The 26,375-nt window shown below is 43.4% G+C and overlaps 1 protein-coding gene across 1 annotated transcript in view; it reads left to right on the forward strand.

The window, feature by feature from the left end:
- chchd6a (coiled-coil-helix-coiled-coil-helix domain containing 6a) overlaps positions 1 to 26,375 on the forward strand; it is a 142,519-nt gene that overhangs the window by 107,663 nt on the left and 8,481 nt on the right. The window contains exon 7 of the mRNA XM_072911829.1: positions 3,039 to 3,174. Within this exon, the coding sequence (XP_072767930.1) occupies positions 3,039 to 3,174 (136 nt within the window). The remainder of the gene's footprint in view (positions 1 to 3,038; positions 3,175 to 26,375) is intronic.

Raw genomic sequence — 26,375 nt, forward strand, 5'->3', positions numbered from 1 at the left:
GGCGGGGCTCTCCCTTAGAGATAGGGTGAGAAGCTCTGCCATCCGGGAGGAGCTCAAAGTAAAGCCGCTGCTCCTCCACATCGAGAGGAGCCAGATGAGGTGGTTCGGGCATCTGGTCAGGATGCCACCCGAACGCCTCCCTAGGGAGGTGTTTAGGGCACGTCCGACCGGTAGGAGGCCGCGGGGAAGACCCAGGACACGTTGGGAAGACTATGTCTCCCGGCTGGCCTGGGAACGCCTCGGGTTCCCACAGGAAGAGCTGGACGAAGTGGCTGGGGAGAGGGAAGTCTGGGCTTCCCTGCTTAGGTTGCTGCCCCCGCGACCCGACCTCGGATAAGCGGAAGAAGATGGATGGATGGATGGAAGTTAAAGGTGTTTAAAGATAATACAAGCATGTTTAACACATGTAGTTAATATTGTTAACAAGTTAAAGATGTTTAATGATAATACAAGCATGTTTAACACATATAGATTCCTTTCTATCATGAAGACAAGAATATAAGTTGATGTATTACCTGATTCTGATGACTTGCATTGATTGGAATCAGACAGTGGTGCTGATAACGTCCGCATTTTCGAATGGAGGAGAAAATAAGTCCTCCTTTCTGTCCAATACCACGTGAAAGTGGTTGGTTTTTGGCATCTTATTTGTCCAGCTTCCGTACTCCTTTGTATACACTTTACAATAAATACATTGTCGGCAAACTCCGTAGCTTGCTAGCTTGTGCACGCCAGCTTTCTGAGACTCTTATTTTGTTAGCGCAACTGTGCAATTGTGCAGTCGGTCTTTGGAGTTTTGACGACAGGTACGGCGCCAGAGTCTGTTGAAATAAAGTGTTTCTCGCCTTCCAGTCGGTAATTTTAATGAGCTGGCAGCAGCCAGCGTCATCTCAGAAGACCCTCGGGTGCCGTGAATGTCAATCAAGTGACGAAAGTGACGTCATAGTGAAGATTTATGATCGCTCATTTTTAGGACTATTTTTTTAATGCCTGGCTGGTGATCGACTGACACACCCTCCGAGATCGACCGGTAGCTCGCGATCGATGTGATGAGCACCCCTGCTCTACCATATATGGAGATATCCACTGTCGTCACACTTGGGGAAAATGTCACAAGTTGGGCAAAATTCAAACGGCTCCTTTGGAGGAAGGATGAAAGAAGGCAAGGTTGTTTTATAAATATCTCAGCCATGCCTCCATGGTTTGATTTTAAACTTCCAGGACTTATGCAGATCCCAAATACACACAAACAGGTACTAATAGGTAAGAAAAGTTGGTTTTGCATTAAAGGTGCCCTTTAAGTTACTGTTTATAATTCAAACACTAAATCCACTACAAAATTATTCTGATATACAGTGGGGCAAAAAAGTATTTAGTCAGCCACGATTGTGCAAGTTCTCCCACTTAAAATGATGACAGAGGTCTGTAATTTTCATCATAGGTACACTTCAACTGTGAAAAAAAATCCAGGAATTCACATTGTAGGAATTTTAAAGAATTTATTTGTAAATTATGGTGGAAAATAAGTATTTGGTCACTTCAAACAAGGAAGATCTCTGGCTCTCACAGACTTGTAACTTCTTCTTTAAGAAGCTCTGCTGTCCTCCACTTGTTACCTGTATTAATTAATAAACCTGTTTGAACTGGTTATCTGTATAAAAGACACCTGTCCACAGCCTCAAACAGTCAGACTCCAAACTCCACTATGGCCAAGACCAAAGAGCTGTCGAAGGACACCAGGAAAATAATTGTAGACCTGCACCAGACTGTGAAGAGTGAATCTACAATAGGCAAGCAGCTTGGTGTGAAAAAATCAACTGTGGGAGCAATTATCAGAAAATGGAAGACATACAAGACCACTGATAATCTCCCTCGATCTGGGGCTCCACGCAAGATCTCATCCCGTGGGGTCAAAATGATCATGAGAACGGTGAGCAAAAATCCCAGAACCACACGGGGGGACCTGGTGAATGACCTGCAGAGAGCTGGGACCAAAGTAACAAAGGTTACCATCAGTAACACACTACGCCGACAGGGAATCAAATCCTGCTTAAGCCAATGCATGTCCAAGCCCGTCTGAAGTTTGTCAGAGAGCACATGGATGATACAGCAGAGGATTGGGAGAATGTCATGTGGTCAGATGAAACCAAAATAGAACTTTTTGGTATAAACTAAACTCGTCGTGTTTGGAGGAAAAAGAATACTGAGTTGCATCCCAAGAACACCATACCTACTGTGAAGCATGGGGGTGGAAACATCATGCTTTGGGACTGTTTTTCTGCTAAGGGGACAGGCCGACTGATCCGTGTTAAGGAAAGAATGAATGGGGCCATGTATCGTGAGATTTTGAGCCAAAACCTCCTTCCATCAGTGAGAGCTTTGAAGATGAAACGTGGCTGGGTCTTCCAGCATGACAATGATCCCAAACACACCGCCCGGGCAACGAAGGAGTGGCTCCGTAAGAAGCATTTGAAAGTCTTGGAGTGGCCTAGCCAGTCTCCAGACCTCAACCCCATAGAAAATCTGTGGAGGGAGTTGGAAGTCCGTGTTGCTCGGCGACAGCAACCAAAACATCACTGCTCTCGAGAAGATCTGCATGGAGGAATGGGCCAAAATACCAGCTACTGTGTGTGCAAACCTGGTAAAGACCTATAGTAATCGTTTGACCTCTGTTATTGCCAACAAAGGTTATATTACAAAGTATTGAGTTGAATTTTTGTTATTGACCAAATACTTATTTTCCACCATAATTTACAAAAAATTCTTTAAAAACCCTACAATGTGAATTCCTGGATTTTTTTTTTCACATTCTGTCTCTCACAGTTGAAGTGTACCTATGATGAAAATTACAGACCTCTGTCATCATTTTAAGTGGGAGAACTTGCACAATTGGTGGCTGACTAAATACTTTTTTGTATATGGGGTGTGATTCTTTTTTGTTTATAGAAGGTTGACAATTATTATTATTATTGTATTGATTGTCTTTGTGACTCTGTAAACGGATTTGTTTTTTGTTGTTCCTGCTTGTTTTGTCGCAGGTCTCGCAGCACCGACCCTGTGTGTTTGGGCCTGCAAGCTCAGATCTTTACTTGTTACAAGGAGAACGGACAGCAGACTTTAAGGTGTTCAGACCTGGCCAAAGAATACATGCGGTGTATCAACGCTGCAAAGAGGGTACGTACTATGTTGAATTGAGAAAAGACTTCATCATAAAAAAAAAAGAATCAAATCCATGAAAAAATGAACTGATTTTAAACATTCGCTCCACTGAACTTGCAAATCGTCAACAATTGATCATGGTCATGGTTTGTTTGCACAATTCAACATGTTGTAAAAGGAGCAAGAAGAATTTAGTTAATTCAGAAAAAATAAATAGAGAACACTATTATCAAATAATTCCCAAGGGTATTTGTCTATCTTTCTAATTCTACCCAAGGACAAATTAAAGGGGAACATTATCACAATTTCAGAATTGTTAAAACCATTAAAAATCAGTTCCCGGTGGCTTATTATATTTTTCGAAGTTTTTTTCAAAATTTTACCCATCACGCAATATCCCTAAAAAAAGCTTCAACGTGCCTGATTTTAACCATCGTTATATACACCCGTCCATTTTCCTGTGACGTCACATAGTGATGCCATCCATCCATCCATCCATCTTCTTCCGCTTATCCGAGGTCGGGTCGCGGGGGCAGCAGCTTAAGCAGGGAAGCCCAGACTTTCCTCTCCCCAGCCACTTCGTCCAGCTCCTCCCGGGGGATCCCGAGGCGTTCCCAGGCCAGCCGGGAGACATAGTCTTCCCAACGTGTCCTGGGTCTTCCCCGTGGCCTCCTACCGGTTGGACGTGCCCTAAACACCTCCCGAGGGAGGCGTTCGGGTGGCATCCTGACCAGATGCCCGAACCACCTCATCTGGCTCCTCCTGATGTGGAGGAGCAGTGGCTTTACTTTGAGCTCCCCCCGGATGGCAGAGCTTCTCACCCTATCTCTAAGGGAGAGCCCCGCCACCCGGCGGAGGAAACTCATTTCGGCCGCCTGTACCCGTGATCTTGTCCTTTCGGTCATAACCCAAAGCTCATGACCATAGGTGAGGATGGGAACGTAGATCGACCGGTAAATTGAGAGCTTTGCCTTCCGGCTCAGCTCCTTCTTCACCACAACGGATCGATACAGCGTCCCCATTACTGAAGATGCTGCACCAATTCGCCTGTCGATCTCACGATCCACTTTTCCCCCACTCGTGAACAAGACTCCGAGGTACTTGAACTCCTCCACTTGGGGCAGGGTCTCCTCCCCAACCTGGAGATGGCACTCCACCCTTTTCCGGGCGAGAACCATGGACTCGGACTTGGAGGTGCTGATTCTCATCCCAGTCGCTTCACACTCGGCTGCGAACCGATCCAGTGAGAGCTGAAGATCCTGGCCAGATGAAGCCATCAGGACCACATCATCTGCAAAAAGCAGAGACCTAATCCTGTAGCCACCAAACCAGATCCCCTCAACGCCTTGACTGCGCCTAGAAATTCTGTCCATAAACAGAATGAACAGAATCAGTGACAAAGGGCAGCCTTGGCGGAGTCCAACCGTCACTGGAAACGTGTCCGACTTACTGCCGGCAATGCGGACCAAGCTCTGACACTGATCATACAGGGAGCGGACAGCCACAATCAGACAGTCCGATACCCCATACTCTCTGAGCACTCCCCACAGGACCTCCCGAGGGACACGGTCGAATGCCTTCTCCAAGTCCACAAAGCACATGTAGACTGGTTGGGCAAACTCCCATGCACCCTCAAGGACCCTGCCCAGAGTATAGAGCTGGCCCACAGTTCCACGACCAGGACGAAAACCACACTGTTCCTCCTGAATCCGAGGTTCGACTATCCGGCGGCGTAGCCGGATAGTCGAACATATGGATAAATATTTATTTATGGATAAATATTTATTTACCCATATATAGTGATGCCAATACAAACAAACATGGCGGAAAGAACAGCAAGCTATAGCGACATTAGCTCGGATTCAGACTCGGATTTCAGCGGCTTAAGCGATTCAACAGATTACGCATGTATTGAAACGGATGGTTGTAGTGTGGAGGCAGGTAGCGAAAACGAAATTGAAGAAGAAACTGAAGCTATTGAGCCATATCGGTTTGAACCGTATGCAAGCGAAACCGACGAAAGCGACACGGGAGAAAGCGAGGACGAATTCGGTGATCGCCTTCTAACCAACGATTGGTATGTGTTTGTTTGGCATTAAAGGAAACTAACAACTATGAACTAGGTTTACAGCATATGAAATACATTTGGCAACAACATGCACTTTGAGAGTGCAGACAGCCCAGTTTTCATCAATTAATATATTCTGTAGACATACCCTCATGTCAGCAGGCCAGGGAAGCTAGGGTCGATATTCTTCTCTTGATCATCTTCGGGACGGTGTGAGCCAAGACATCCAGGGGGTTTAGCTCGCTCGTCTGCGGGAACAAACTGCCGCCATTGCTTGCCGTGCTGGCGAGGCCCTTTGTCCCCAAATTGCTCACACACTCCGGCAGATTCAATGGGGGTCTGGCGGCAGATTTCTTTGACTTTATGGTTGGAAATGCATCTGCTTTGAGTGTCACAGGATATCCACACATTCTTGCCATCTCTGTCGTAGCATAGCTTTCGTCGGTAAAGTGTGCGGAACAAAAACGTCCAATTTCTTGCCACTTTGGCATCTTTGGGCCACTGGTGCAACTTGAATCCGTCCCTGTTGGTGTTGTTACACCCTCCGACAACACACCGACGAGGCATGATGTCTCCAAGGTACGGAAAACAGTCGAAAAAAACGGAAAATAACAGAGCTGATTCGACTCGGTGTTTGAGAAAATGGCGGATTGCTTCCCGATGCGAGAGCGAATATTAGAAAGGCGTTTATTTCGCCAAAATTCACCCATTTAGAGTTCGGAAATCGGTTAAAAAAATATATGGTCTTTTTTTCTGCAACATCAAGGTATATATTGACGCTTACATAGGTCTGGTGATAATGTTCCCCTTTAATTAAAAATAAATGAAGAGAACGTTGCAAAATCATATTGCCACGCCCCAAAGAGAGTAATACAATAGTTAAACAAGTGCTTTATAAATACTAACTGAGGAGAGTATCTGCTTTTTTAATTTGACTTAATAGAGGTATTTGTAATTATTTCGACTGTTAAACTATAATTGTATATTATAAATATTTATTGTAATGTTCTTGATTTTATTAGATACATTACTATTGTTTTTTTGTTTTGTTTTTTTCCTGTTTTATTTTTATTTTTACAGGGGATGCCAGCTTTATATTAGGGCTATCAAAAAAACTAGTTAAAAGCAGTAACTAATTTACTTAAGTTCAAGTTAAAGTACCAATGATTGTCACACACACACTAGGCCCGCCGTGTAATTTCACTTGGCCCTGGAGGAGATATCAAATTAACACTAGAGCTGGCCCGCCGATTATATTCAGCGGCGGTGCCGCGGTAACACCGCATTCACCGCTAATTCTCATACTTACCAATCCTCCCGGGAGACTCCCAAATTCCAGTGCCCCTCCCGAAAATCGTCACGTACGCTTTTCACCCAGTCCAACGAATGCTGGCCCAGTCACATAATATGTGCGGCTTCTGCACGCACACACACGTGAATGCAACGCATACTTGACCAACAGCCATACAGGTTACACTGAGGGTGCCCGTATAAATAACTCTAACACCGTTAGAAATATGCGCCACACTGTGAATCCACACCAAACAAGAATGACAAAACACATTTCGGGAGAACATCTGCACCGTAACACAACATAAACACAACAAAACAAATACCCAGAATCCCATGCAGCCCTAACTCTTTTGGGCTGCAATATACACCCCCTGCTACCACCAAACCCCACCTCAACCGACGCACTTGTGACTGGGCCGGCACGTTGCTAGATTGGTTGAAAAGCAGACTTGACGACAGCTCGTAGAGGACGTTAAACGCAGTGCCTTTAAGGCACGGCCCCCAAGACTGTGGTCCGGTTGGACTGATGAACACCTTCGTTCGATAATGAAGGTTGCCTCAGCTCAAAGCCTGAGCCCCGACATTAATGAACTAGCATCCAAGACAAGATGGCAGGTATCTGGCTTGGGCACATCAGATTGGATCAGTGTGTTGCAAACTGAGCAGTTTAAAGTCCTGAATGGTTGGTTTATTCATTGTTATTTTATTTTCAAATGTATTAGCCTGTGGAAAAAGTTAATGTTGATATTTACCTCAGAAGGCTGCAAATAGAAAAGAGGCATTCAATTTTTATTTAAATTGCATACCTGCCAACTACTCCGGTTTTCCCGTAATTCGTACGGTTTTCATCAACCTATTCCGGGTTACGGTTGCAGTGATAAAAAATACGGTTTTTCATTAATTAAAAAAAAAAAAAAGGGTGAAAACTACACGAATTGCACCTTGTGCAGACAAGATTTTTCGATCGGACACGGAGGAATTAGCGATGTAAAAGACCACGTTGGGACAAAAAAACACAAGTCTAATGCCGTTGCTAGCGATACAAGTGGAAAACTTTCAACGTTTTTCGTCGCCCAAACAGATTCTTTGGATGTGATAAATGCCGAAGTTTTATTTACGGAGGCAATAATTGAGCATGGATTTCCAATCGCACTGGCTGATCACATGGGACAGTTAAATGTTTGTAATGCAACCTTTAAAAATCATTACGCGGTGATCGCGGTCCCAAAAATAAACTTTTCTTGCATGATAATGTCCAGAAAAATTTGCTTTATATTACTATAGAGTCCTTTTAACGAATGAGTTTGATGGTTTATCACAAACCTTAAATGAAAGAAGTCCTTTGTTCTCCTGCACCATGCATGCACTTTGGCCTTGCTTCGTGTTTGGTGCGCAATCCTGTCGGCTGTATTTCACAGCACGACATACTGTTAAAAGTGTTTATACTATTTATGCTTTCAAGTCCAAGTTGAAGAAATCTTGTTAAATGTTGACAGCATAACTACCAAAATACAGAAGTATGTCCTTAATATTTTTGCAGTGCTATTTCTGTTGAAAAGTTCAAATGATTACATTAGAGATGTGATGTGCCACTTTTCAAGTGTCTGATGGCTTCAATTAATTTTCATTCATTTTTCATATTTTGAATTCTTTTGAAAGGCTTACAAAAAAACTACATTTGAATTGTAATTCCATGCTATTGACAGGACTATTAATTTTAATGAAGTTAGCTTACCATGTTTACAGTATGATAATTGCGATAGAAATGTGAATTTTAGGCACAGAATATTTTTTACAATTGAACAAGGCAGTAGATTATACAAGCTTGGACAGAAAGTTAATAATGACACCAATTTTTTTTTTAATGGAATTGTTTAGTACTGTTTTACCATTTGTTTACTGTAAAAAGTGTTTATACTTTCAATGAACAAATTGAAGTCTTGTGAAAGGTTGACAGGATAACTGGCATTAACTGTCAAAAATAATTTCAAACTATTGAAGTTAGCTTACAGAATAAACATGTCAATCAACCCATATGATTTTTGCTGTAATATTTTTGTTTTGAAAAGTCACTGTGACTGATAGAAAAGTGATGGTTTTAGCAACATTTTAACCTGTCTGAATGCAATCAATCATTTTGCGTCGGGGGGCGAAGCCCTGAACCCTCCACCAGTACTTTGTCCTGGACCTACCGGGGCCTGCGGCCCTTGGACCCTGGCTACTAGGTTTTTCTGATTTCAAAAGTTGGCAGGTATGAAATTGTATTTGATATGCCATTGATATTTTTTAATTATTATTTGAAACTCGATTTTGCATGTCACTATAAAGTTATATAAGCCTTGCTTGTTCAATATTTAATGCAAAACTTGTTTGGGTCCCTATTAAAAGGTTAATTTGTTCAACCTTGGCCCGCGGCTTTGTTCAGTTTTACATTTAGTGGTGAAATGGCATTTGACCCATCACCCTTGATCACCCCCCTGGGAGATGAGGGGAGCAGTGGGCAGCAGCGGTGGCCGCGCCCGGGGAATACTTTTTGGTGATTTAACCCCCAATTCCAACCCTTGATGCTGAGTGCCAAGCAGGGAGGTCATTTTTATAGTCTTTGGTATGACTCGGCCGCGTTTTGAACTCACGACCTACCCATCTCAGGGTGGCCACTCCAACCACTAGGCCACTGAGTAGGTAAATTAATCACGTAACATTTCTGGACATCAACGCATGTGCATCATGACACCTCTGTGTTATTACACTGGATAAAGCATAGCAGACTGCCAGGAACAATGATGGCACAGTTAAACCAAAAGCGGTTTGGGAGAAGTTTCAGTTTCACCGAAGCTGTCAGCACCATATGCCAACACTAAGTGTCACGTTGCGCCCCACTTAGTCGAAAACAGTCTTTAGTGGAACAAAAGAGAAGCTCAGTGGAAGCAGCGCGGCACACAAATGATATGAACATGAACAAGAAAGCAGGCTGGCTGGCGAGCACGGCTGGTAACTTGGGGAAACTCGCCAAAGGAATGTTCCCAGCGAGGTGTAAAGCAAGACCTACGAGAATGCAACAGAAAGCACCGAACAAAAGTTTGTTTTTAATTATTGATTCCATACATCCGTGCCACCTGCTTAGCAAAGCTACTGTCTAATGTCCAAAACAAGAAATGGAAAACACAAACTAAGAGTTTGATAGAAAATATACACCACAATGGAAAACAAGACAATAAGTCCAAAACCTAAATCTATAATGGTATGAAGTAATTTTTTTTATCCATCCATCCATCTTCTTCCGCTTATCCGAGGTCGGGTCGCGGGGGCAGCAGCCTAAGCAGGGAAGCCCAGACTTCCCTCTCCCCAGCCACTTCGTCCAGCTCCTCCCGGGGGATCCCGAGGCGTTCCCAGGCCAGCCGGGAGACATAGTCTTCCCAGCGTGTCCTGGGTCTTCCCCGTGGCCTCCTACCGGTCGGACGTGCCCGAAACACCTTCCTAGGGAGGCGTTCGGGTGGCATCCTGACCAGATGCCCGAACCACCTCATCTGGCTCCTCTCCATGTGGAGGAGCAGCGGCTTTACTTTGAGCTCCCCCCGAATGACAGAGCTTCTCACCCTATCTCTAAGGGAGAGCCCCGCCACTCGGCGGAGGAAACTCATTTCGGGCCGCTTGTACCCGTGATCTTGTCCTTTCGGTCATAACCCAAAGCTCATGACCATAGGTGAGGATGGGAACGTAGATCGACCGGTAAATCGAGAGCTTTGCCTTCCGGCTCAGCTCCTTCTTCACCACAACGGATCCATACAGCGTCCGCATTACTGAAGACGCCGCACCGATCCGCCTGTCGATCTCACCATCCACTCTTTCCCCACTCGTGAACAAGACTCCGAGGTACTTGAACTCCTCCACTTGGGGCAAGATCTCCTCCCCAACCCGGAGATGGCACTCCACCCTTTTCCGGGAGAGAACCATGGACTCGGACTTGGAGGTGCTGATTCCCATCCCAGTCGCTTCACACTCGGCTGCGAACCGATCCAGTGAGAGCTGAAGGTCCTGGCCGGATGAAGCCATCAGGACCACATCATCTGCAAAAAGCAGAGACCTAATCCTGCAGCCACCAAACCAGATCCCCTCAACACCTTGACTGCGCCTAGAAATTCTGTCCATAAAGGTTATGAACAGAATGGGTGACAAAGGGCAGCCTTGGCGGAGTCCAACCCTCACTGGAAACGTGTCCGACTTACTGCCGGCAATGCGGACCAAGCTCTGACACTGATCATACAGGGAGCGGACTGCCACAATCAGACAGTCCGATACCCCGTACTCTCTGAGCACTCCCCACAGGACTTTCCGAGGGACACGGTCGAATGCCTTCTCCAAGTCCACAAAACACATGTAGACTGGTTGGGCAAACTCCCATGCACCCTCAAGGACCCTGCGGAGAGTATAGAGCTGGTCCACAGTTCCACGACCAGGACGAAAACCACACTGTTCCTCCTGAATCCGAGGTTCGACTATCCGGCGTAGCCTCCTCTCCAGTACACCTGAATAGACCTTACCGGGAAGGCTGAGGAGTGTGATCCCACGATAGTTAGAACACACCCTCCGGTTCCCCTTCTTAAAGAGAGGAACCACCACCCCGGTCTGCCAATCCAGTGGCACCGCCCCCGATGTCCACGCGATGCTGCAGAGTCTTGTCAACCAAGACAGCCGCACAGCATCCAGAGCCTTAAGGAACTCCGGGCGGATCTCATCTACCCCTGGGGCCTTGCCACCGAGGAGCTTTTTAACTACCTCAGCAACCTCAGCCCCAGAAATAGGAGAACCCACCACAGACTCCCCAGGCACTGCTTCCTCATAGGAAGACGTGTTGGTGGGATTGAGGAGGTCTTCGAAGTATTCTCTCCACCGATCCACAACATCCGCAGTCGAGGTCAGCAGAACACCATCCCCGCCATACACGGTGTTGATAGTGCACTGCTTCCCCTTCCTGAGGCGGCGGATGGTGGTCCAGAATTGCTTCGAAGCCGTCCGGAAGTCGTTTTCCATGGCCTCACCGAACTCCTCCCATGTCCGAGTTTTTGCCTCTGCGACCGCTGAAGCCGAACACCGCTTGGCCTGTCGGTACTTGTCCGCTGCCTCAGGAGTCCTATGAGCCAAAAGAACCCGATAGCACTCCTTCTTCAGCTTGACGGCATCCCTCACCGCCGGTGTCCACCAACGGGTTCTAGGATTACCGCCACGACAAGCACCAACTACCTTGCGGCCACAGCTCCAATCAGCCGCCTCGACAATAGAGGCGCGGAACATGGTCCATTCGGACTCAATGTCCAGCACCTCCCTCGTGACATGTTCACATAAACACAACAGGACAAATACCCAGAATCCCATGCAGCCCTAACTCTTCCGGGATACATTATAAATCCGGAAGTCTCACGGGAAAATTGGGGGGGGTTCAGCAAGTAAGCTGCTGAGCCGCATCAGAGTGATCAAAGAGCCGCATGCGGCTCCGGAGCCGCGGGTTGCCGACCCCTGTTCTAGTCTATTCCCCAACTGGTCAACCAACCACGCTTGCGTTTCTCTGTTTAGCTTCATTTTCTTTACTTTTTAAAAACCCCACAGTGCGAGAATGAGCCACACAGGCCTCTGCTCAAAGTCATATCTACCCTTTGTACATTTTTCTTTTAGCTTTTCTCTCATTACTCATTTTGAACCTTGTGTTGTATTATTCAAAAGCAAAGGCATGCACACGCATCGCTGCATTCGCTCGTAAAAATTCATAAAAAAAAGGTTGTGGAGAAAATGCAAAGAGAATGGAATATTGGAAGCTTTCTGTTTGAAAGTTGGCAGAGTAGTATCTGGCCATACATGCAGCAGCAGGCTGACTTAGCCTCGTGCTGTTCCGCTCGCAGTCGCTCTGAGGCTTCGCCATCATACCTTAACAGTGTTGGCTAAAATGTAAAGCTTTATTGCAGTTTAGTTTGGTGGCTTTCATTTCACAGAACGTCGTAGGTTTGACAAGTGGTGGAAAATGGATGGATGGATGGAGTAGGTTTGACCTTCAAGTGTTGCCTTAAACAGAGACTTAGCTATAAAAGCAGCCTTTAGAGCAACAACAGCGTTTCCCACACATTCATTTATTTGTGGCGGCCCGCCACGAAAGAATTACGTCCGCCACAAATGGATTTTTCGGCTTTTGACTCGCTCGACCGCTCATAAAAGCAATGGGACTGTCTGTGAATGTTGCTTGTAGTTACACCTCCGGTGCAGTAGATGGCGGTAGCCTACTATGCATTGTAACTCCGCCAATAGCACAGAAGAAGAAGAAGAAGAGGGACGGATGGACGGACGGGATCAGAATACTCGCCGGCTACTTTTCATAATGATGGCGCTTCCTACGTTTCTACCTCAAACGTCCAAAAGCTGCTGAAAGCCTTGATATAGGATACCATGGGGAAAAAAACTTAAATGGTGCCTTTTGGCGATAGTTAGCAGCTTGGTGGCTCATAGCCGGCTAGCTAACGCTTGCTAACGTGGTAGCATTGCTTCATTTTTACAGGTGTCATAGGTAGATAGGTTATAGCTGCATCGCTCGCGGCTCGTCATATATTTAACGTTAATCCGCGATTTCACCGAGCGTTTCACCGACGAGCTAACGTGTCCAGGTTATAACACTGTTGTCAATAAACACACATGGACTGAAGCTAAATTGTCCACTGTCCACTGCAGCATGTGAATGCAATGAAAAGAATAAAATCTGAGCCAACCAGCTGTTAAAATGTTGTCCAGGTTAATGTTTTGGCCATTAAAGGCCCTTCATTTCAAGATTCCAACTGTGATCGGGCTTTAAACAGGTGGCTGACCTGTTAAAGTTAAAAAGTTAAAGTACCAATGATTGTCACACACACACTAGGTGTGGCGAAATTATTCTCTGCATTTGACCCATCACCCTTGATCACCCCCTGGGAGGTGAGGGGAGCAGTGGGCAGCAGCGGTGGCTGCGCCCGGGAATCATTTTGGTGATTTAACCCCCAATTCCAACCCTTGATGCTGAGTGCCAAGCAGGGAGGTAATGGGTCCCATTTTTATAGTCTTTGGTATGACTCGGCCGGGATTTGAACTCCCAACCTACCGATCTCAGGACGGACACTCTAACCACTAGGCCACTGTCAGATGGGTGTAACTGCTACTGGTCAAATAATGTGAAATAGCATTTAATTTGACATGTATGCAATGCCATTTAAATGTAATTATAGATAATAATAATAATAAATACTGTGTAGTGTTGTAAATAGTCAACGGGAAGAATTTTAGTAAGATACAAGCCATGAGCACTACACAGCCAGAAAAAAACCTAGGCAGGACAAGTAAAAATATTGGGGCAAGTAGATTTGAGAAGTCGGGCAAGTAGAAAAAAACCTTAACGTTGAACCCTGCATGTGTTGAGCTGCTGCCGCTTAAGGTTAGACGGCACTGTACATAGAGCGCTTCTGCTCGTTAGTAATAAATTCTAATGTTGGATGTTCACTCCTTCACACAGATGAGTATAGAAAAATATTTTCAACGGCCGAAAAGGGCTGGACTTGGAGAGGAGGTAGGCCTGTTCAGCAGCAGCAGGAGGAGGAGGAGGAGGTTGACTGACTGTGGCAGGACACCTCTGCCTCTGTTTCACTTCATGTTGCTGGTTAATAATATGGTTGTAGTAGTAGGCTAAAGTTAAATTATTTAGTATTCACTAATTAAAGGGGCAGAGCTTTAAGAGACATTTTAGCTTTTATATTTTATAAGATATATTTTTTGTAAGAACCACAATTAATAAATATATTTCAGTGAATCACTAATTGTTCAAATCTGTATATAAATATGTACATAAAATGTTGTAATTATATTCCAACTCCGCGTTCTTCTTGGTCATCGGCGCTGCCGCCGCCGCCACCACCCCCCACCCCCCGACCACACCACCACAAATAGATGCCTGTCCTGTGGGAAACACTGAACAACCTCTAATTTCAGCTTCTAACAAGGCAGGATTAATCAATAAGTTATATAATTGATACATCTAATTTCAATTAACTGACCCCAAATTAGGGATGTCCCGATCCGATATTTGGATCGGATCGGCCGCCGATATTTGCAAAAAAATGCGTATCAGCAAGGCATGGGAAAATGCCGATCCAGATCCAGTTAAAAAAACAAAAACTCCGCTCCGTGTTTTCCAACACACCTATTTAAATAGTACATTCCACTTTTCTGCTGCTCCCTATAATTTCCGTTCCGCATTTTCCAGCACACCTTCAACACATCCACAGGTCTGTGGATTCTAACGCAGTTGCTTTTAGCTGCTGGCATTACACGGCAGGCTCTTCTCACTCTTTCCTGTGTCTCCCTCTCACAGACAGCAAGCGCACCTTCTTACACACGTCACATACTGTCACGACATACGTCACATACTGTCACGCCATACGTCACATACGTATACGTCCTCTCCCAGCAGAGAGCGAGGTAGCAGCATGGCTAACGTTAGCTGTGATGCTAGCGCAGCCGCTAAGGTGCGCGCCTGCTCAAGCGTCCTCTGCGCACGGCAAATCTATGCCACGCACAAAATCTAATAAAAAAATAAGCGCATAACAATTTTCGACACACGGACACGACAGAGACAACATTTTTCGTCATCATTGTTCAAATATTGTAACGTCTGTCGAGACGCTTATCTCCGTTCGGTGCCACACGTCCACACCATCAAAATGCCGAGGCAAAAATTTCCACATCAACACCGTATGAAAAAATTAGTGATTTTTTTTTGTTGTGATTTCCTTCTCTGCATGAAAGTTTAAAAGTAGCATATATTAATGCAGTATGAAGAAGAATGTTTTAATGTAGACATGCAAGCCTTAAAAGAAAATGTTGAAAATCAAGACTACATTTCCTGCAAATGGGTGCATTTCTACCCTATATTTTAACTTTAGATTTATTCTCATATCAAACTCTTTTGGCTGTCTTTTTGACACTTACATCCGGCGCCCCCCTCCACACCCTGGATTATAAATAATGTAAATAATTCAATGTGATTATCTTGTGTGATGACTGTATTATGATGATAGTATATATCTGATGGTATATATCTGTATCACGAATCAATTTAAATGGACCCCGACTTAAACAAGTTGAAAAACTTATTCGGGTGTTACCATCTAGTGGTCAATTGTACGGAATATGTACTTCACTGTGCAACCTACTAATAAAAGTCTCAATCAATCAATCAAAACACATAGAATCATCATACTGCTGTGATTATATGCATCAAGTGTTCATTCAAGGCTAAGGCAAAATATCGAGATATATATCGTGTATCGCAATATGGCCTTAAAATATCGCAATATTAAAAAAAGGCCATATCGCCTAGCCCTAGTTTCAATGATGCCATTTCTGTTTGTCATGTATAATTTTGTCTATTTTGTGTTTATCCTTGAATAAACAGGTCAGTTTCTTGTTACCAACCATTGTGTATTATTCAAACTCCCCTAATTCAGCTGGCTAGTTGTTATCAAGAGTACTAAAACCCTTTTCAACATGATTCTGACAACTAAGTAGGCTAAATAACTTTAAACTTTAATACATGCTCGTATCGGTATCGGTCAGTATCGGTATCGGATCGGAAGTGCAAAAACAATATCGGTATCGGATCGGAAGTGCAAAAACCTGGATCGGGACATCCCCACCCCAAATGATTATTTGTATGTTTTGATTGCTTTAATTGCTTGTTGAATAGTTATCAGAATTACGCAAAAAGACTGTAGTTTCCAGATGTTCTGTTTAAATCAAGTCAAAGGAATTTATTTTACCGTTTTAACCAAAAGTACATGAATAAAATAATCCTCACCAGTAACTGGTGTACTGACCATGGCATTACTGTCCTCGATCGGCCTGCCAACTCCCCTGACCTGAACCCCATAGAGAATTTGTGGGGTATTGTGAAGAAGAAGCTGAAAGACACCAGACCCAATAATGCAAATGAGCTAAAGGCCGCTATTGAAGCATCCATAACACCTCAGCAATGCCACAGGCTGATTGCCTCCATGCCACGCCGCATTGGTGCAGTAGTCCGTGCAAAAGGATTCCCAACCAAGTACTGAGTGCATTCATTGACATTTTCAAATGTTTGATTTTGTTTTGCTGTTATAAGTCTTTTTTTTTTTTTTACTTGGTCTGAGGAAATATTCAAATTTTTTGAGATAGGATTTTTGAGTTTTCTTAAGCTGTATGTCATGATCAGCATTATTAAAATAATAAAAGGCTTGCAATATTTCAGTTGATGTGTAATGCATACCTGCCAACTACTCCGGTTTTCCCGTAATTAGTACGCTTTTCATCAACCTATTCCGGGTTACGGTTGCAGTGATAAAAAATACGGTTTTTCATTAATTAAAAAAATATAAGAAAAAAAGTTTTATTCACGAAATCGCGTAACCACAATGACAATCGACACTGCTTCCCGTAACTTCCTATCGAGCCATTCCGAATGCCATGCGCGAGGCTATTTATAGCACCGCTGCCAAGCACGAGGCACCAGTTGCCCATTGTTTCCAAACGAGCGAACGATCATGGAATCAGCCGGAGAAAAATCGCAAACGAGTCTTAAACCGAAAAGAAAACCGCAGTCATTCCGTGAAGAATATTCAAAAGCCTATCCGGGAATAATTATCCGTTCCAAAAAGGGTGAAAACTACGCGAATTGCACCTTGTGCAGACAAGATTTTTCGATCGGACACGGAGGAATTAGCGATGTAAAAGACCACGTTGGGACAAAAGAACACAAGTCTAATGCCGTTGCTAGCGATACAAGTGGAAAACTTTCAACGTTTTTCAGATTTTAGCCACAAAAAGGTAATGACACCAATGTTATCTATTGGAATTGTTTAGTACTGTTCTACTGTTAAAAGTGTTTATACTATTTATGCTTTCAAGTCCAAATTGAAGAAATCTTGTTAAATGTTGACAGCATAACTACCAAAATACAGAAGTATGTCCTTAATATTTTTGCAGTGCTATTTCTGTTGAAAAGTTCAAATGATTACATTAGAGATGTGATGTGCCACTTTTCAAGTGTCTGATGGCTGGAATTAATTTTCATTAATTTTTCATATTTTGAATTCTTTTGAAAGGCTTACAAAAAAACTACATTTGAATTGTAATTCCATGCTATTGACAGGACTATTAATTTTAATGAAGTTAGCTTACCATGTTTACAGTATGATAATTGTGATAGAAATGTGAATTTTAGGCACAGAATATTTTTTACAATTGAACAAGGCAGTAGATTATACAAGCTTGGACAGAAAGTTAATAATGACACCAATTTTTTTTTTTATGGAATTGTTTAGTACTGTTTTACCATTTGTTTACTGTAAAAAGTGTTTATACTGTTTATACTTTCAATTAACAAATTGAAGTCTTGTGAAAGGTTGACAGGATAACTGGCATTAACTGTCAAAATAATTTCAAACTATTGAAGTTAGCTTACAGAATAAACATGTCAATCAACCCATATGATTTTTGCTGTAATATTTTTGTTTTGAAAAGTCACTGTGACTGATAGAAAAGTGATGGTTTTAGCAACATTTTAACCTGTCTGAATGCAATCAATCATTTTGCGTCGGGGGGCGAAGCCTGAACCCCCCCACCAGGACTTTGTCCTGGACCTACCAGGGCCTGCGGCCCCTGGACTCTGGCTACTAGGTTTTTCTGATTTCAAAAGTTGGCAGGTATGGTGATTGAATCCAGAATGTATGACATTTTTGTTTTTTTAATTGCATTACAGAAAATAAATAAGTTTATCAGAATATTCTAATTTTCTGAGACAGTCCTGTATATCATTTCTGACATGTCTGCTTTGAGCTGGTTTAAATGATTAAATAAAGCTATATTTACATTTTAAAGTCGCTCTTTCTGCTCCACATAGCGCCGCCAATAATTTTCAGAGTTGAGCTCGCAAAGTATCTCGGGATATTAAAGCAACTTTTCTTCTAATGGGAGAAAAAGACACATTTGTCGGCTGGATTCGAAGGACAGTTGGAACTATTTTAAATTGGGACAGCCTTGGTGCACCGCAATGTCATCAGCACCCCACAAATGCCCACTGAATTGAGACACAGCTTGTATTTGTGAATCACAATCATCTTTGTTTAAGCATTAAATGTGGGAGAACTGGCTGATGAGATGTTACATTTTTCTGCCGCCATGTTGTCAGACTTTTCTCTAATGTTGGCTCTCTGAGCTTCCAAAAACAAAACCTGTGATCTCCTTAGGCTTCTTAGTCTTTTCAGCCAATTACTACTCCTTGCAGCAATGGCTACTAGTTGATCAAATGGTGTGTTAACCCAGGAGGCTGAGCGAGGAGACATCATCTTTACAGGCCATTAAATATAAGGCTCGTCTCTCTGCTACGTGAAACTATAATTGCTTGCTGTGCGCGCACCAGACTATGCTGGAAAATAGTTCAATCAGGTTCTGATCAGTTTTTAGCTTTTATATTTACATCCTTTCTGTGTGCAGGTCTGACTTCCCCCAAATGACCACAGTAGGGAACTTCATAAGATGTTTTGATTTTCTTTTACTTTCACAAAGCCATGCTGTTACTAAGATCACCCCAGCAGGTTACTGGCCTTGTCGATAACGAGGCAATCAAAGCAAAATAGACCTCGACACAAAATGGAATAGAGTCACGAATGGGAAATAATAGGAACTGCATGGAACAAAACATGCATCTAAGGGAAATTGATGGCATAAATGTACTAATTTGAAAGAAAAGAAAGAAAAATATTACAAAACACTTGGAAAATATATATATATATATATATATATATATATATATATATATATATATATATATATATATATATATATATATATATATATATATATATATTAGATATACAGGTAAAAGCCAGTAAATTAGAATATTTTGAAAAACTTGATTTATTTCAGTAATTGCATTCAAAAGGTGTAACTTGTACATTATATTTATTCATTGCACACAGACTGATGCATTCAAATGTTTATTTCATTTAATTTTGATGATTTGAAGTGGCAACAAATGAAAATCCAAAATTCCGTGTGTCACAAAATTAGAATATTACTTAAGGCTAATACAAAAAAGGGATTTTTAGAAATGTTGGCCAACTGAAAAGTATGAAAATGAAAAATATGAGCATGTACAATACTTAATACTTGGTTGGAGCTCCTTTTGCCTCAATTACTGCGTTAATGCGGCGTGGCATGGAGTCGATGAGTTTCTGGCACTGCTCAGGTGTTATGAGAGCCCAGGTTGCTCTGATAGTGGCCTTCAACTCTTCTGCGTTTTTGGGTCTGGCATTCTGCATCTTCCTTTTCACAATACCCCACAGATTTTCTATGGGGCTAAGGTCAGGGGAGTTGGCGGGCCAATTTAGAACAGAAATACCATGGTCCGTAAACCAGGCACGGGTAGATTTTGCGCTGTGTGCAGGCGCCAAGTCCTGTTGGAACTTGAAATCTCCATCTCCATAGAGCAGGTCAGCAGCAGGAAGCATGAAGTGCTCTAAAACTTGCTGGTAGACGGCTGCGTTGACCCTGGATCTCAGGAAACAGAGTGGACCGACACCAGCAGATGACATGGCACCCCAAACCATCACCCAACCATGCAAATTTTGCATTTCCTTTGGAAATCGAGGTCCCAGAGTCTGGAGGAAGACAGGAGAGGCACAGGATCCACGTTGCCTGAAGTCTAGTGTAAAGTTTCCACCATCAGTGATGGTTTGGGGTGCCATGTCATCTGCTGGTGTCGGTCCACTCTGTTTCCTGAGATCCAGGGTCAACGCAGCCGTCTACCAGCAAGTTTTAGAGCACTTCATGCTTCCTGCTGCTGACCTGCTCTATGGAGATGGAGATTTCAAGTTCCAACAGGACTTGGCGCCTGCACACAGCGCAAAATCTACCCGTGCCTGGTTTACGGACCATGGTATTTCTGTTCTAAATTGGCCCGCCAACTCCCCTGACCTTAGCCCCATAGAAAATCTGTGGGGTATTGTGAAAAGGAAGATGCAGAATGCCAGACCCAAAAACGCAGAAGAGTTGAAGGCCACTATCAGAGCAACCTGGGCTCTCATAACACCTGAGCAGTGCCAGAAACTCATCGACTCCATGCCACGCCGCATTAACGCAGTAATTGAGGCAAAAGGAGCTCCAACCAAGTATTGAGTATTGTACATGCTCATATTTTTCATTTTCATACTTTTCAGTTGGCCAACATTTCTAAAAATCCCTTTTTTGTATTAGCCTTAAGTAATATTCTAATTTTGTGACACACGGAATTTTGGATTTTCATTTGTTGCCACTTCAAATCATCAAAATTAAATGAAATAAACATTTGAATGCATCAGTCTGTGTGCAATGAATAAATATAATGTACAAGTTACACCTTTTGAATGCAATTACTGAAATAAATCAAGTTTTTCAAAATATTCTAATTTACTGGCTTTTACCTGTATATATATTAGGGCTGTGAATCTTCGATTCGATTCAAAATCGATTTTTTTTTTCAATTCAACACAATTCTCGATTCAAAAACGATTTTTTTCCCGATTCAAAAGGATTGTCTATTCATTCAATACATAGGATTTCAGCAGGATCTACCCCAGTCTGCTGACATGCAAGCAGAGTAAAAAGCTTTTATAATTGTAAAGGACAATGTTTTATCAATTGATTGCAATAATGTACATTTGTTTGAACTATTAAATGAACCAAAAATATGACTTATTTTATCTTTGTGAAAATGTTGGACACAGTGTGTTGTCAAGCTTATGAGATGCGATGCAAGTGTAAGCCACTGTGACACTATTGTTCTTTTTTTGTTTTTATAAATGTCTAATGATAATGTCAATGAGGGATTTTTAATCACTGCTATGTTGAAATTGTAACTAATATTGACACCGTTGTTGATAATATTCATTTTTGTTTCACTACTTTTGTTTGTTCTGTGTGGTGTTTGTGTCTCCTCTCAATTGCTCTGTTTATTGCACTTCTGAGTGTTGCTGGGTCGGCTTTGCTTTTGGAATTGGATTGCATTGTTATGGTATTGCTGTGTATTGTTTTGTTGGATTGATTAATTAAAAAAAAAATTAAAAAAACATTTAAAAAAAATCGACTCTGAATCGCACAACGTGAGAATCGCGATTTGAATATATATATATATATATATATATATAGCGCACTTTCCGCGCGCGCGATGATGTCATGTTATTAATGATAAAATGCATTTTTAGACAATATGATTTGCCTGAGCGGCTAAGAGACACCGTGAGTAATAAGCGGTACAAAGTGAATAAGAAAAGACAGAAAAAAAATGTTTTTTATTTTAATTTTTTTTTATTTTTCTTATTTTATTTTTAATACTTGGGACTTCACGCGGGCCTGATTTTGGACGGGCCGTAGTTTGGGGACCCCTGTTGTAGAGCATGAAATAAATACTCAAACTTATGTGCAAACCCCAAAAGCAGTGAAATTGGCAAGTTGTGTAAATGGTAAATAAAAACTGAATACAATTATTTGCAAATCCTTTTCAACTTATATTCAATTGAATAGACTGCAAAGACAAGATATTTCATGTTCGGCGTTTCTGGGTGTTGTTGATAAATGGTTTTTGCTTTGCATAGTAGAGTTTTAACTTGCACTTACAGATGTAGGTACTGAAGTGTTCCTGAGCCCATGTGGTGATATCCTTAACACACTGATGTCGCTTTTTGATGCAGTACTACCTGACTGATCGAAGGTGCGTAATATCATCGCTTACGTGTGGGGATTTCTCCAAATTCTCTGAACCTTTTGATGATATTACGGACCGTAGATGGTGAAATTTCTTTGCAATAGCTTGTTGAGAAATGTTGTTCTTAAACTGTTCAACAAAAGCGGTGACCCTCGCACCTGTGAATGACTGAGCATTTCATGGAAGCTGCTTTTGTACCCAATCATGGCACCCACCTGTTCCCAATTAGCCTGTTCACCTGTGGGATGGGACCTGTATGCTCAGTGCCAGAGCTTGGTCCGCATTGCCGGCAGTAAGTCGGACACGTTTCCAGTGAGGGTTGGACTCCGCCAAGGCTGCCCTTTGTCACCCATTCTGTTCTGAACTTTTATGGACATAATTTCTAGGCGCAGTCAAGGCGTTGAGGGGATCTGGTTTGGTGGCTGCAGGATTAGGTCTCTGCTTTTTGCAGATGATGTGGTCCTGATGGCTTCATCTGGCCAGGATCTTCAGCTCTCACTGGATCGGTTCGCAGCCGAGTGTGAAGCGACTGGGATGAGAATCAGCACCTCCAAGTCCGAGTCCATGGTTCTCGCCCGGAAAAGGGTGGAGTGCCATCTCCGGGTTGGGGAGGAGATCTTGCCCCAAGTGGAGGAGTTCAAGTACCTGGGAGTCTTGTTCACGAGTGAGGGAAGAGTGGATCGTGAGATCGACAGGCGGATCGGTGCGGCGTCTTCAGTAATGCGGACGCTGTATCGATCCGTTGTGGTGAAGAAGGAGCTGAGCCGGAAGGCAAAGCTCTCAATTTACCGGTCCATCTACGTTCCCATCCTCACCTATGGTCATGAGCTTTGGGTTATGACCGAAAGGACAAGATCACGGGTACAAGCGGCCCAAATGAGTTTCCTCCGCCGGGTGGCGGGGCTCTCCCTTAGAGATAGGGTGAGAAGCTCTGCCATCCGGGGGGAGCTCAAAGTAAAGCCGCTGCTCCTCCACATGGAGAGGAGCCAGATGAGGTGGTTCGGGCATCTGGTCAGGATGCCACCCGAACGCCTCCCTAGGGAGGTGTTTAGGGCACGTCCGACCGGTAGGAGGCCGCGGGGAAGACCCAGGACACGTTGGGAAGACTATGTCTCCCGGCTGGCCTGGGAACGCCTCGGGGTCCCACAGGAAGAGCTGGACGAAGTGGCTGGGGAGAGGGAAGTCTGGGCTTCCCTGCTTAGGCTGCTGCCCCCGCGACCCGACCTCGGATAAGCGGAAGAAGATGGATGGATGGGCTGTCTGCACTCTCAAAGTGCATGTTGTTGCCAAATGTATTTCATATGCTGTAAACCTAGTTCATAGTTGTTAGTTTCCTTTAATGCCAAACAAACACATACCAATCGTTGGTTAGAAGGCGATCGCCGAATTCGTCCTCGCTTTCTCCCGTGTCGCTTTCGTCGGTTTCGCTTGCATACGGTTCAAACCGATACGGCTCAATAGCTTCAGTTTCTTCTTCAATTTGGTTTTCGCTACCTGCCTCCACACTACAACCATCCGTTTCAATACATGCGTAATCTGTTGAATCGCTTAAGCCGCTGAAATCCGAGTCTGAATCTGAGCTAATGTCGCCATAGCTTGCTGTTCTATCCGCCATGTTTGTTTGTGTTGGCTTCACTATGTGACGTCACAGGAAAATGGACGGGTGTATATAACGATGGTTAAAATCAGGCACTTTGAAGCTTTTTTTAGGGATATTGCGTGATGGGTAAAATTTTGAAAAAAACTTTGAAAAATAAAATAAGCCACTGGGAACTGATTTTCAATGATTTTAAACATTCTGAAATTGTGATAATGTTCCCCTTTAAATCATTTATAAACGACTGCATTTCCTCCCACTTAATTTTCGCCTGTCCCACTAGACCAGGGGTCGGCAACCCAACATGTTGAAAGAGCCATATTGGAGCAAAAATACAAAAAAACAAATCTGTCTGGAGCCGCAAAAAGTTAAAAGCCTTATATAAGTGTTATAATGACGGCAACACATTAAGTGTCTCAGAGGGTGAGATAACTCCTAGAAATGACTGACTTAGAATGGCCAAAGGTATAGATGTGTGTGTCCAAGTTAAAGGAAACGTCTTCTAATGGATTTATTACAATCTTTGCAAGCTGGGTAACGTTTGCTGTGGTCTGGAATAGGGATGTCCCAATCCGATATTTGGATCGGATCGGCCGCCGATATTTGCAAAAAAAATGCGTATCGGCAAGGCATGGGAAAATGCCGATCCAGATCCAGTTTTAAAAAAAAAACTCCGGTCCGTGTTTTCCAACGCACCGATTTAAATAATACATTCCACTTTTCTGCTGCTCCCTAATTTCCAGCACACCTTCAACACATCCACAGGTCTGTGGATTCTCACGCAGTTGCTTTTAGCTGCTGGCATTACACGACAGGCTCTTCTCTCTCTTTACTGTGTCTCCCTCTTACAGACAGCGAGCGCACCTTCTTACACACATCACATACTGTCACGACATACGTCACACACTGTCACGTCATACGTCACATACGTATACGCCCTCTCCCAGCAGAGAGCGAGGTAGCAGCATGGCTAACGTTAGCTGTGATGCTAGCGCAGCCGCTAAGGCGCGCGCCTGCTCAAGCGTCCTCTGCGCACGGCAAATCTATGCCACGCACAAAATCAAATAAAAAAATAAGCGCATAACAATTTTCGACACACGGACACGACAGAGAAAACAGTTTTCGTCATCATTGTTCAAATATTGTAAGGTCTGTCGAGACGCTTTTTATTGACCATTTACACAACGTGACAACTTCACTGCTTTTGGCTTTTGTACAACACACAAGATTTTCTATATTTTTTCATTTTTAAAACATTGAGTGATCATTTTGGCGTATTCTTTTTGAATCACCCTGTATACATATATAGGGTTTCTTGGCATGCTTTCGGCCCCCGGCCCAATTTTTGTCAGCCCCCCAGTCAAAATCGTGTTTTATTACATACAGACCCCCGCACTCCTTTCATCATCGGTTTCTTTTTATCAGCCCACCATCTTTCCGTCCACCATTATCACTTTCCTTCCCCGCTCGCCCACCCTTGCCGTCCAGCCTATTGTTGCTCCGCCGCCGCACGCTATCAAACGCCACATCTCCAGCCTCTTTTTTTTATCAAGCTCGTGGCCTTCAGACGCCTCGCGCTTTTCAGCCTTAACAAAACAAAGTGTTGAGGAGTGCAGACGCACAAAGAGAAGCTACTCCAAATAACCTCCAGAGGGAGGCATTTTTTTGTGCCCGTCTCCGAGTGAACCTTGACATTTCCGAGTGCTTCGACCTCCTTACACGCGCTCCCTGATACGACTTCAACATACAGGTAAAAGCCAGTAAATTAGAATACTTTGAAAAACTTGATTTATTTCAGTAATTGCATTCAAAAGGTGTAACTTGTACATTATATTTATTCATTGCACACAGACTGATGCATTCAAATGTTTATTTCATTTAATTTTGATGATTTGAAGTGGCAACAAATGAAAATCCAAAATTCCGTGTGTCACAAAATTAGAATATTACTTAAGGCTAATACAAAAAAGGGATTTTTAGAAATGTTGGCCAACTGAAAAGTATGAAAATGAAAAATATGAGCATGTACAATACTCAATACTTGGTTGGAGCTCCTTTTGCCTCAATTACTGCGTGAATGCGGCGTGGCATGGAGTCGATGAGTTTCTGGCACTGCTCAGGTGTTATGAGAGCCCAGGTTGCTCTGATAGTGGCCTTCAACTCTTCTGCGTTTTTGGGTCTGGCATTCTGCATCTTCCTTTTCACAATACCCCACAGATTTTCTATGGGGCTAAGGTCAGGGGAGTTGGCGGGCCAATTTAGAACAGAAATACCATGGTCCGTAAACCAGGCACGGGTAGATTTTGCGCTGTGTGCAGGCGCCAAGTCCTGTTGGAACTTGAAATCTCCATCTCCATAGAGCAGGTCAGCAGCAGGAAGCATGAAGTGCTCTAAAACTTGCTGGTAGACGGCTGCGTTGACCCTGGATCTCAGGAAACAGAGTGGACCGACACCAGCAGATGACATGGCACCCCAAA

The sequence above is a fragment of the Nerophis lumbriciformis genome, linkage group LG01 (assembly GCF_033978685.3).
Source record: "Nerophis lumbriciformis linkage group LG01, RoL_Nlum_v2.1, whole genome shotgun sequence".
NCBI classification, from domain to species: domain Eukaryota; kingdom Metazoa; phylum Chordata; class Actinopteri; order Syngnathiformes; family Syngnathidae; genus Nerophis; species Nerophis lumbriciformis.